Genomic DNA, 13,215 nt, shown 5'->3' on the forward strand with positions numbered 1-13,215 from the left:
CTGTGGGGTGTGAATGCGCATGGATAATCGGTTATTAATGAATACTTCTTAATAAATTTTCGCACCCTTAGTAGAATCCTTTTTTGCAAATCTTTGGAACAGTACGGGAGGACCGATATAGGCCTGTAATTACCAAGGACTTTATCGCCTTTCTTATAAATTACTACCACTTTTGCCAGTTGCATATCGGCAGGAAAGACGCCTGTCTGAAGTGCTAAGTTATAAATGTGCATCAAACACTGAACTATTTCGGGAAGAATGTATGTAACAGTCCTGCTCTGGATGCTATTAGCATCGAGGCTATGTGTATTCTTTAAGTTATTGTAGATACAATATACCCCTGATTCGGGATCACTGGAACTGTGAGTAACGTCTGATTCAGTGAAGTATTCATTGAAGGAATTACCGAGATCTTTTCCTGAGGTAACACAACCGGCGATTCCGGGATTTGTTGGGGACTGGCTGCATAATTCTTTGTTTAAGAGTGTATTTAGTTGCGCTACACTCATAAATAGTTTAGAAGCTGTTCAAAATAGGGCCACCCGTTTTGTGACTTCCTTACGCGTATAACAGTATAACTGAAGGAAGCGCTTTCTTAGCACCCTCTCGAAACACGCTGTTTCGTATCTAGGCTTACATTGCTGACGCAAATAGCGCGAGGAAAGGTTTCAGTTGATCGCAATCTGTATCTAAAACCGCCTACGTTTATCTTCGCGAGAAAAGACCGCAGTTGCAAAATACCGGAAACGGCCTGCCGCACATCTGCATACCAATCGTCTTTTTTTACCTCGAATAATAAATCAATGGAACAGACTACCAGAATGGGTCGTCTCAGCGACTGACCAAACATTCCCAGTTCTGCTGATGCATCATCTACGGTCTTCAGTGTAAAGACTGCATTCCTGCTTTCCTGCCTTTTTTGTAGCTCAGTTCTCTGAGCTGAAGTAAAATGGCAGTTTGGGCGAGTTGGTTAAGCATCTTGTAATAAAAACAGCGCAAGGACACAGGACGAGAACGGAGAGTAGACACACACGGAGCTGAGTTTGCAGCCGAGTTCTCTGTGTCGGGGCTGCTTACCTGCTTAGCGTCTTCGACTGTTACACTGTTACCTTGACGACTTGCCGTTCGTGATGATGTTCTGATGATTGCGCCTTTTTTTTTTTTTTGCCGCCGCGGTGGCTCAGTAGGTATGGTGCTCGGCTGCTGACCCGAAAGACGCGGGTTCGATCCCGGCCGCGGCGGCTGGAATTTTTTTGGAGGAAAAATTCTTGAGGCCCGTGTACTGTGCGATGTCAGTGCACGTTAAAGAACCCCAGGTGGTCGAAATTTCCGGAGCCCTTCACTACGGCGTCTCTCATAGCCTTAGTCGCTTTGGGACGTTAAACCCCATAAACCATAAACCAATGGCGCCTTTTTTTGTAGCATACCAGCTTTTGTAACGTGCCACTTTTTGTAACACAGCCCCTACTGCAATCCCCACTTGGCGCAATGTAGGACCATGAATAAATGTTGAAAAAATAAATAAATGATCTCAAATTACGCTTACTAATAGTACGAAGTAGCAATGCTCGAGTATTAACAAGATAACCTCTTACACGTCTTCATCCAAAACTTTTATCATTTGAAACTTGAAGTATCGAAGCCGGCTCCTCTCTTTCTTTACGGATGACTGCGGGCTGTGGCGTCTTTAAGTATGCATGCTGGAGCAGCAAGGGGAAGAAGTGAGGAATGCGGTGATCATCATCGCACAGCCGTAAAACGTGACTGGCAGCCTTAACCCCCCGTGTAAACGGCCTCTCCCCATTCCGCACCCCGCACACTGCCGCATAAATTCTTTATTTATTTATAGTTAAAGACACTATTCACAGCCTCCTGTGACCCCATAAGGAGGGCGTTCGAAAAAATGGGTCTCAAGTTAAAAAGTTTTGATTGGGAATGGGTCAGAGATTATGTTATCGAACCCAGCCAGAGAGGCAATTCTTTCAAAGTGCACAGTTTTCGTGTATTATCAATCAGTTTAAAATCGCTTAACCTGCAGGAAGCAGTGAGCAGTCACTAGTGGTCTGGTGTTTGAAAAAAAAAACTATTGTTATGATTACGCACAAAGCATAGATTGAGGCCGTGATCTTCTCTTTCATACGTGCAATTAATGGACGCTCATTTTTTCACAGGCTATATCCATTCAACGCACAAATTCTTTGTCCTCTTTTTGTGAGCGTCAGAAACGGGCCCAATGCGTCGCACTGCGACGACGTGAATTCACTGAACTGCATATCTGAAGACAGTCTACATGACGATTACTCACAAGGCTGAACCGCTTCATTACGCATATGCTTTGCAAGGTAGCCCCCTTTCGCGAGTAAATGAGTACAAATACCTCGGCGTGACCATAACTTCAAACCTCAGCAGGACAAAACATATCGATAACGTTGTCGGGAAGGGTGAGATTATTTGCAGACGACTGCGTAATATGCAGGCAGATAGATGATCCTTCCGGCACCAATTATCTACAGTCAGATATTAACAAGATTAATGACTGGTGCATGCAATGGCAAATGAAAATTAACACATCAAAAACAAAAGCAATCACATTTACCACAGCCTCTAGCCCTTTACCATGCCATTACACCCTGAACAATGTGCCCATAGAATCAGCACCCATCATCAAGTACTTAGGGGTTCACTTAGCATCCGAGCTATCGTGGAACCCTCACATAGATGCAATTATTAACAAGGCTTTGAAAAATCTTGGCTTCCTCCGACGAAACGTTCGTTTAGCAAACTCTAACACAAAGCTCTTGGCGTGCAATTCGTTAGTGCGCTCGAAAGGGGAATACGTCTCCTTGATATGGAATCCAAATCAATACATACTTGGTAGCGAAACTGGAGTCCTTACAAAATAAAGCTGCCCGGTTTATATCCCACAACTATTGGCGAACATCGAGTGTAACAGAAATAAAAAAGGACTTGCCTTTGCTCGAAAGCGGAGAATGTTTTCACTTCTATCCTTTTTTCACAAGATATATCAGAGTCATTCTTCCTTTGCTATGCGCCATATCACACCGGCCCGTCACATTTTTCCACGATTTGATCACGAAATGAAAGTAGAACCTATCTTTGCCCGAACCAATCTCTTTTTTCACTCGCCTCTCCTCCTCGCCATCCGTCAGTGGAATAAGCTCCCTCGCACCTTTGCATCTCTCAAAGATTACGACAAATTTGAAGTATTTCTGACACTCTACCTCGAGTTGTAGTGTTGACCCTTCCATATTGTGTATGTATTGTGAAAAACCGCAGTCAGATTAACATGTATGTTTACAGTGGTTTATGTGTATTTCGTGATGGTGTACGCAGCTGCTACCTTTGTAGTCATTGCAGTTTTTATGCTGTTTCATTTTTTCACTGTTGTTTCCCCCCCCCCCCCCCCCCCCCTATGTAATGCCCACACGGGCCCTTAGGGTATTTGAATAATAAAAGGCTAGGCTACCTCAGACGCGTCCTAAAACAGGCTTCCACAGACACAAAACTGACAGCGTACAAGATGCTTGTACGACCCTTACTTGAGTATGCGTGTGAAATATGGGATGCATACCATCAAAAGCTAATATCTAAACTTGAGTAGGTACAGAGACGGGCCTTACGGTTCATTTTCTCTCAATACCGAAGGCTGGACTCCGTGACACCCCTTTATGCGAAAGCTGATTTGCCTTTCCTTTCTCAGAGGCGAAAAGAAAAAAGACTAAACCTTTTTTATTGTGTCATTAATAGTTTAGTGCATGTTAGAAAAAAGCGATACATAAACGAAACAAAAACACGCATAAGCCGTAATAAACATAGTAGACATGTCCAAATAGAGAAATTTCACAAGGACTGTTTCCAATATTCCTTTTTTCCTGTAACAGCGTCCGAATGGAATGGGCTGCCAAACGAAGTTGTAAATGCACAATCTCGAGAACAATTTTCCGTCCGTCTTGCTAAACATATAAAGCAATAAAGTATATAAAGGGAATCTTTTATTACCTGCAATTTTTCATCTGTATTTTATGACCCTAGTGGGCGGGATTGGCTGTACAGTATTGGAGGCAAGGCAACACTACTTGCTTGGCAAAGGTTTCTATCGATTTCTTAAGGGGGGCGGGAAGCGAATACTTAGTTCTGTCTGAACCACTTCGTTACCTTTTTCACCAATACGGTTTCTTGGTCTATTTTCAATGTTCGTGTCGCACTACTAGGTGAGGCTGTCTGGTTGCCATCGCAGACAGAATCACGCCTTGCTGGCCGCACATTCGTTTTTATGGGGCTGGCAGGAACTCCAAGCGTCGGATTATGTTGCAGCAAGGAAACGTATATAAATCCAGAGGCCAAAGCGAATAAGGTAGGCGGGTGAGAAAGAAAAAAAATTAAATTGAACAGGCTAAATTATACCAGGTGTTTCTGGGAAGAATTTAAGTAAGTTTGGCTTTTGCAGCATAGCAGTACTAGTGTTGGCGAAAACCAGAAAACCGGCGAATCGTCTTAAGTAGTTAGCTGGTTAACTACTTTTATTGATTAATTTTTTATCTAGTAGAGTTAGCCGTTAGAGGTTTATAACTGGTCGTTAGTAATCGTTAGTAAATGTATCAATCAAGAAAAAATAGAATTGCTGAGGTGCTGTGCGATGTGCGATGTCAGGGCTGAGGTGGCTGTGCGATGTCAGGGCGAAGCGTCCCTGACGATTTGTTTGCGACAAATGGTTCGGCCGCGCACGAAGCTGCGCATTCCTACCTGACGTGTTGTGCTTTCCGCAGTATTCGTCGCCGGCGTAGCTGGCGGCATGCATGGATGCTTCTTGCAGTACGTCGTGGCCAGCTAATTAGCTGTGACTGCTTTTTCCTTGAACTGTTAAAAACAGCTCAAAGATGGCGCGGGCGATGAGAAGGAATACTTAAAAAGACGGGCGCTGACTACCAACTGATTCATTTAGCTTCAAAGGGTCACATTTTATAGGTACTACCATCGCCCATGCATGACATATTTCACTGTGTTAAGCGGTAAACCTATATTTTTAGGTGCAGTCATTGCTTGCTAACAGAACTCACGACAGTTGTACACAGCAAAAAAAAACAAAATAGATAGAAAACAGACTTATAACCTAGAATAAATAAGAAGTAACCTCTGTTTATCAACCTAGAATCGTATATCTCTTAGCCAGACTGCGTCAAAAGAGAAAGAAGGAAAAGGAGAAACAAGGAACCAGTGTAGGAAGTTAAAACCATTCGTAGCAAAGCAGTGTCAAAAATGAGAAACGCGATCCCAGTCAGAGGGTAATCAGGGCGTATGAAAATCGCAGAAAAGACGGCAGGAATTTCCTCCGACAAAAAGAAACGGCCTACACGTGTCCTTCCATAAATCGCAGCTCTTTATCAAGGAGTGAATCCGAGGGTGTTCTGAAACACTTCTCTCTCGCTTTAGAAATTAAAAAAGGCTCGGATGATCCCTCGCTGCAGAATTTTTTCGCTGTATGCAAGAAACTTTGGCTTGTTGAAGAGCGGTTTACAACCACTGCTCTTATAACGGCACGCCAAGAAACCACCGGATTTATTTGTTACGTTCAAGTTGTGTTCGCTGGCCCTATCGTTACAGCACCTTCCCGTTTGTACAATTTAAACACTATTGCAGGTGAGCGGGATCTTGTAGATAACTCTTCTCCTGCATTTTGTTTACTGGGTGACGTGCTTCTCAAGGCATGATGCGTGCTTCCTATCACCAGGCATTGCACAGACTTTGCCAATTTGGTACGGGGCAGAGAAAACCACATTTATGTGATACCTATTTGCCATCTTCTTAATATTGTGCGACAGGCCGTGGAAATACGAAATAACGTGGCTGTTCTCTTCGTGCTTGTGTTTTCTGTCTCTGTTGTTTTGTAGAGCAGGCTTTCACAAATGCTGGAAATAAATTCACTTGGATAACCAGCACAAATTGGCCGAGCCACATGCTTATCGAAGCTTCGACTTCCATAAAAAAGGGAAAGATAGCGCAATAGTAATCAATTACTGTTCTGCAGTTATTCAGTTACTTTTCTGGAGCGCTAATTGAACACTGTAATCAGTTATATTTAAGATAGAGTAATTGTAATTGTAATCGGTTACTTATTTTATGTAACGTGTGCAGTGCTGACACATACGTGCTTGTATATTCTTTGCTCCTGTAAACGGAAAAATAACTACATGGGCCCCCAATACTTTAGAGGCAAAATCGAATACGTGCCCACAATTGTGCGCGCGTTATGGCAAGAAAAAGCTCCGGAAGTTTCTTTATTAGCAGGCCGCATGTTTATCACATGACGATCGGTTGCCTGCGCCGCTGAAGTCCGCGCCAAGCTTTAGGGTACTGTATCCGCTGGAAAGGGCCGAATATCTGCCGTGTGCCCTCTGTTTCACGCACATAGAGCATGCAATACCGAGGTTTGAAACAAACGAAGCAAATCACAAGCAGGCTGCGTGGAGGAAATAATTGCTTACTCGTGTACACGGGCTCCAAAATCCAACCTAACCATTTTGTTGCCTTTTATCACTATGGTTGCTAGTTATATTTTCACTATAGCGGTCCATTTTATGCTCGTAAACTGTTCCCCCATCGCCGTTATTGTTCTGTGCTGTGGCGTTTCGCCGTAGTGCTGGGCTTCTTTCCCTGTGCTGTTCTCTCGCCGTTATTTTTTGGCCGCAGTGTGGTATCTTACCGTGATGCTTGTATTCCGGTATACTGTTCTTTCTGTGTGCTACTTTCCCGCTGTGATGTTTCTTGTTCCTTCTAGACTTCGTTCTAGAGCTCTTCTGAATTACACGAAATAAATACTACTTGACTGCATTTGTGGCATCAAAATCATATTATCATATATAATAGAACGAATTCAGTGCTACTGTACTGCTGGTGCTATAATAAGGGAGTGATTACTCATTGACATCCACCAGAGCGCAGCCATACCACTATAAAAGAAAGCTACAAAGCTTTCTCATAAACTTAGTAAACGAAAAGTTCATCCTGGTCTGGGGTTCGAACCAGGGAGCACCGCTTCACCGCCTCAGTCGCTGCACCAACTGAGATAGCCGGGACTGCAAGCTCATGGAAGCGCGAGAGCGAATTGATCAATAACTCGAAGCGGTCAAATTTTTAGGGGAATCTCCCAAAGCTGTATAGCTTTCCTTTGTAGCCGTACGGCTGCGCTCGGGTGGATGCCCATGAGTAATTACTTCCTTATTACCGCCCAACTTTACTCCCAGGAATCAGCTCCACCATCACAACCACCTTTGCCCTCCACAAGGCCTGCGCCCACTAGAAGCTCACACCAGTGAAACAAGGCACGGTCAAATCGAACCAAAGACGCTGCGAAAAAATCAGATGCCCTTCAGGAGCCCCACCCAACAGCGACCTCCCCTACTGCACCCTCATCCCACCTGCACCCACTTTCAGTCTACAGAGAAATTATGTCACGTGTGTGAAGCCTCGGCTAAGAGCAGAAGCGTTGTGTTGTGTTGTCACATGCGCCAAGCAGAAGGTATAGAAGAGGTTTTCTTCAGAATTTTACAAACATGAGAAAAACTGATCGGTGGTGTAGAGGGCCTAAAACTTTGTGTTGGTTTATGGGGTTTAACGTCCCAAAGCGACTAAGGCTATGAGAGACGCCGTAGTGGAGGGCTCCGGAAATTTCGACCACCTGGGGTTCTTTAACGTGCACTGACATCGCACAGCACACGGGCCCTCTAGAATTTCTCCTCCAAAAAAAATTCAACCGCCGCGGCCGGGATCGAACCCGCGTCTTTCGGGTCAGCAGCCGAGCACCATAACCACTGAGCCACCACGGCGGCCCTAAAACTTTGGTTCGTACTTCTTAGCAATGAGAAATGAAAGTGAATTTAAAAATGGCTATTAGTTGAAGCTTTAAAGAGTGTCAGTAACCTCAGCGACCATCGTTGCCTGGGCAAGGAGCTTGAGGCTCTCAACAGACCAAATAAAAAAGGAACACCCTTCTTAGGAATGAGAAGGTGGCTGAGGTGCATAAGCATATGTAGTAAGGCCCATGGTTGGAATTCAGAGCTTGTCAAGGAGACGAGCTTGTGTTAAAAAGTTAAAAACATTTGGGATATCGTTAAGGATATCTTGATCTAAAATCAATGCTAGGTGAAGAGGAATGTGTTCTTTGTAGCATGTGGCAAAATATTTTTTTTTTCGCAGTGATTCAAGTTCTCTGCATGAGAATAACATAAGGTTTACTCTAATTTCATCTCCGTATTTTTCACAAGTGGGTTTTTCTTCATTTTAGTGTGAGGTGCGTAGTTGAGTGTAAGGTGCCCATGTTCAGTACGGAGACGGCATAAAATCACTTCTATGAAACGTTTCTGGTGGCTGCAAGTTTTTCATCCACCCAGACGGGCTTTACCAACTGGAATTTGTTCTTTACTTTATTGTCCCAGGTTGTCTGCCATTTAGCATTGAGATTACTGAGTATTAATTTCGTGAAATCTCTATGGGATATGTTGACTTTCTATATTTCGTGCCTGAGAGCTTGCGCGGCACATTTGTCGGCTCTTTCGTTACCGTATATTCGAACATGGCTCGACACCCACCAGAATTTTCTTATATGTCCATGTGTTCTGATTTTTTCTGTGTTGTGTGGTATGCTTCTTACTAAGGGCTCGACTGCATTTTCGCCGTGTAATGCCGTGAGCACGCTAACTTAATCCGTGTATATTATGCTGTATTGAATGTTGTTACCTATTATTCTGCCTACTGTTGTGGAGGCTGCATAACATTAGGCAGTAAAAATGAATGCACAGAGGAAGCCTTACTATTTTTGTCGGTTTCCTTGTACAAGCGCGCTTCCAACATATTCACTGTTTTTGAGCCATCAGTGTAAAATTCTGTGCAGTTTGCATATTTTTCTTGCAGTGCCCAGTACTCCTGTAATATCTGCCCGTGTGGTGGTTGTTCTTTTTTGTCGGAAGCGTGTTAACGCTATACCATGGCGGCAGAGGGTCGTGTCTTGAGGTGACATCAGCAAGGCTGTCCACTATTTCCAAGTTTCTGCAACTATCCTGGAAACGGAGAAGCAGTGTTCTGATCGACTGGGGTTTATTGCTGAATCGTGTTCTGCAGGTGCACTTCGTAACAATATGATAACAAGTGTGTTTGGTGGCGATCTTATTTTCAGTACGTATGCGCTCGTGAGCATTATTCTTTTTTTTTTTTTATTCGAGCTGTTTGCCATCAGGCATAATGAAAAAGGAAAGAAAGTTGCAGAGCCTTTATGCAGAGCCTTTATGTACAGACATATGAACCCTTCCTAGCAGACAGAAGAATAAGAGGTTTGTTTGCACTTATTCTTCTGTCTGCTAGGAAGGGTTCATATGTCTCTACATAAAGGCTCTGCATATCCCACTCGGCTATCGGCTGCCTTCGCCCTCCAGAAGTGCCACCCACTAAACATACATTGCTCTCCAGAATCGCCTCCCCATCCCGTCCACCTATACCCTTCACAATGCCTGTACCCACTAGGAGCCCACACACCAGTGCAACAAGAAATCGAATCAAAGATGCTGGAATCGAATCAAAGATGCAGCGCGAACGTCAGGCATGTGCCCTTCAAGAGCCCTAGCCAGCTCCCTAGGTAGGCGCTACCCACCTACCCTACTGCACTCTCATCCCACCTGCGCCCACTGTCGGTCTACAGAGAAATTCTGTCACGTGTGTGAAGCACCGTGTCAGAGCAGAAGTACTCAGTAGACCATCTAAAGCATCGAAATAACCATCGACGATAAATGCAACAGCTGTCGCAGAATTGTCACATGAGATGTGTGATTGTCCTGCACTTTTTTCCTTTTTTCCTTTCAGCGACCCGAAAAGGATCTGTTCGCTCTATTATTTGCATCAGTAAAAAAACACTCCAAGTCTATTCCTCTTCTCTACCTGTTAATGTAGAAACTGGCCACGTAGTTGTAGTGGGTAACCTCCGCGCCCTTGGGTAGTCCTGTGGTCCCCGACGTGTAGCACACAGCGAGGACAGTGTTCCGGGGATCGGTAACGGGGCACTCCTCGAACTCTTGTTCATCCAGGGCTGAAAAATCTGAGGCGGAGATGAATCCCTCTGCGCGTCCCATGCAGAAGAGGCCCTGGACAGGGAAAACCGGCAGGACCTCAGTTTCTTTAATATGCACAAAGATAAAAACTGGGCAGCGAAACAAAACTTAGTTATCTACAAGTAGACACCGACAATGTCAAGCTTTACGCACTACGCACAAAGACAAAAAAAAAGAAAAGAATGTCAACTTTGGGCTTCTTGCGCCGGATCATTCTGTCTGTATACTCATCTCTGCGCGTCATCATCATCAGCGTCATCATCATCAGACCATCATCATCATCACCGTAATTAACCCCACTGCGGGAAACAATACCTCTCCCATATTTCTCTAATTAACCCTTGCCTCCGCATCTGCTACCGCCATACACCGAAATGAAACCACGTACCCTCAAAACACGCACTGACAGTGCGGCCAGTCGGATGTGACGTGCTTCACAGTCACCTTCACTCGCTAGGAGCATGGGCATCCAGAGTTCGCTTAGACTTACGCTGTTCCTCCGCTCTCTGTAGCCTTGCGCGAAAGCAGCGCTCTGCCTCGCTCTCTGCCTCGCCCTCTACACGGGTGAATGCGGACCTCCACGCACCCTTCGCCTCTTTCCGCATCCTTTCCTGCAACCAGCCCTCAGTTCACTGAGGCTTCACTTGGTGGCAGTGCACGTGTCCTTTCAGTCACACCTCACTGCGCACTCACCCTCCGTTCTCGTGATGAGCGCACATTACACCACATAGGAAGGTTAATCAGTTTGTTCATATAAGAGGCTGCGGCCACATACGCCGGCCGCGGCAGATGAATTTCTATGGAGGCGAAATTGAATAGGCCCCTGTACTGTGCGATGTCAGTGTACGTTAAAGAACCCCAGGTGGTCGAAATTTCCGGAGCCCTTCACTACGACGTCCCTCATAGCCTGAGTCGCTTTTGAGACGTTAAACCCCATAAACCAAACCAAACCAAATACTACACCAGAGTGGCCAACTCCTGTTCTGGTGAGGAAGCGCGTTGTCGGTTCTGGTCACATAGATCAGGCACTGCCCCAGGCCTGGATTATGCAATTCCATTGACACGCGGTATTTCTTTTAAAACCCGGAAGAGGGTTGCGCGGCACCAGGATTCGAGCCCAGGTCTTCTTGCACGTGGGGCTGAGACTCGACCTCAACGTCATCGCTGCCCGCTCATTACATCATAAAGCAAAATTAACAAGAGAGAACGCTACTGGCTTGGCATCTCGGCTAGCGGAGTTCCCCACTCATCGCTTCGTGCTGCCACAATTCTTAGCTGGTCCGCATGCGCTTCCCTTAGAATCTTCTGTGGCGCTGCTGCTCACGTGATATTCGACAAAAGACATGACGTTTGGTGCTCTTTTCCTGCACTTTCATGTCTCCTCCCTCCCAGCTTGTTCACCTCGCCCTTCCCGCCCAGTGAACTCTATCCCTGCAGTTAGCTCCACGTGGACGGCGCGTTTCCCTCACAATCTTCTGGATCTCAAGCTGGACTTCGAACGTCCTAGATGCTGGTCAGTGCAGGGGAGATTGTCACGTACCGTCAACGAAGTTCCTGTCAAACAAAGGTGCTATTTCGCGTTCTAAAGTGTTAGTCTATGAGCTCGTCTAAAGTCTTGTTGCTTCCAACTTGCGTTGCTGCTGCAGTCTACATTGCTCGTATAGTATCATTCCTAGCACCCTCTGCGGTGGCCCAGTGGCCATGACGCACGGCTACTCAGCACGATGTCTAGGGATCGAATCCCCGCCATGCCGGCTGCGTTTCAGTGGAGGTGAATTGCAAAAATAACCATGTTCTCTGCTATGTCCCTGCCAGTTTAAGAGCCCGAGTTATAAGAAATAATTTTGAACCATACGAAACGCTCCCTCTTCTGTGCATCCCTCTACCGTTCCAATCGCGCTTTCCTTCGTTACGCGGTTCAGGTGTTCAGCGTGGTGAAGCAGTCACTGTGATTTCTGTTCCCTCACAAATGACTCGCCCCATATCACCACCTCAAGTGAGAAAGTTGAGACCATCTCCACAGCTTGCGGTCAGGCACACTGGCACCCGTTATAACGCGGGCATGACACTGCGTAACTGCATTCTGTCTAGGGTACAGTTCAAAACTTCCAATTTTGACGCCTAATAGATTTCATACTTTTTAAGCGGCTATTTTGGCTCAAAGTGGTCTCAGAATGCAAGCTAAAAGGCAATACACACCGAGGAGAATTGGCAAGGAATCGTGAGCTGCCAGTTCTTGTTTAAAAAGCAAGGACAATTTTTAAAAGAACTGAACTACGACTCATTCACTAATGCAGCACTAATTGCTTCTATTACGCCGCTTGCTTACATTACGCCGCGGATATTGATGCAAACGAGCGCTGTTAATTGTGCTCATATCTTTTCACATAAAATTTCTCCAAATAGCGTTCAAGCGGAGCTCCAGAAAGCTGTCAGTTAGAAATTGGTATTTGTGCGCTCAGGACGTGTTCTGTAGAAGCAGTTGGTAATACGTTTCCGAGACCGGGTGTTTTTCCCATTGCGACGCGCACTTACGATAATAAGGAGCGAATTGGCAACGAACGATCAGTTTTTTTTTTGCGTGCTAGCACTTACAGTGGCCAATCCCTGCATTCAGCCGTTGTGTGTTTTTCTGTCCGTGTGTTTGCCTGAAGCCAGTTTTGTGACAGCCTGCCCACCGTGTAAAGCGGCAGCTGAATTAAACCTGATAAGCTGATCAACTCAAGAAACCCAACTCTCACCCATGGCAGCACCTGCCTCAGAAGAGCAGTGGCGCATCGCTCGCCTGCTGTAGCATTTTGCCAAGAGTACTAGGAAGACTCCCAGGTATCTATTAATATATAGAATGACCAATTCGGCATATAGGGGCATTAACCCATTATCGCTATCAGAACAACTGCCATCCATTGGCACTGGATCTGAGCACTAGAACCGCAGAGAAAACCGAACTGCTAGCGCATCTAATTCGCATCTGCCTAACTATGCAAATCTACCATAATTTTTTTCTTCTTTCAGCGCGATAGCGTTAAAGACCCAGTTCAGACCCTATCGGCGTTGTCGGTGTTTTGAGCGAAAAAATTGGAGGCTTATCAAGGGTAAG

General features: G+C 45.4%; 1 protein-coding gene across 2 annotated transcripts in view; it reads right to left on the reverse strand.

Annotated features, from left to right (window-relative positions):
• LOC149367827 (uncharacterized) overlaps positions 1–13,215 on the reverse strand; it is a 145,273-nt gene that overhangs the window by 60,358 nt on the left and 71,700 nt on the right. For both annotated transcript variants that reach the window (XM_089557618.1, XM_089557614.1), the window contains exon 5: positions 9,946–10,148. In XM_089557618.1, coding sequence (XP_089413744.1) covers positions 9,946–10,148 — 203 coding nt within the window. The remainder of the gene's footprint in view (positions 1–9,945; positions 10,149–13,215) is intronic.

The sequence above is a fragment of the Amblyomma mixtum genome, chromosome 1 (genome assembly GCF_055824585.1).
Source record: "Amblyomma mixtum isolate Tamu chromosome 1, ASM5582458v1, whole genome shotgun sequence".
Lineage (NCBI taxonomy): Eukaryota > Metazoa > Arthropoda > Arachnida > Ixodida > Ixodidae > Amblyomma > Amblyomma mixtum.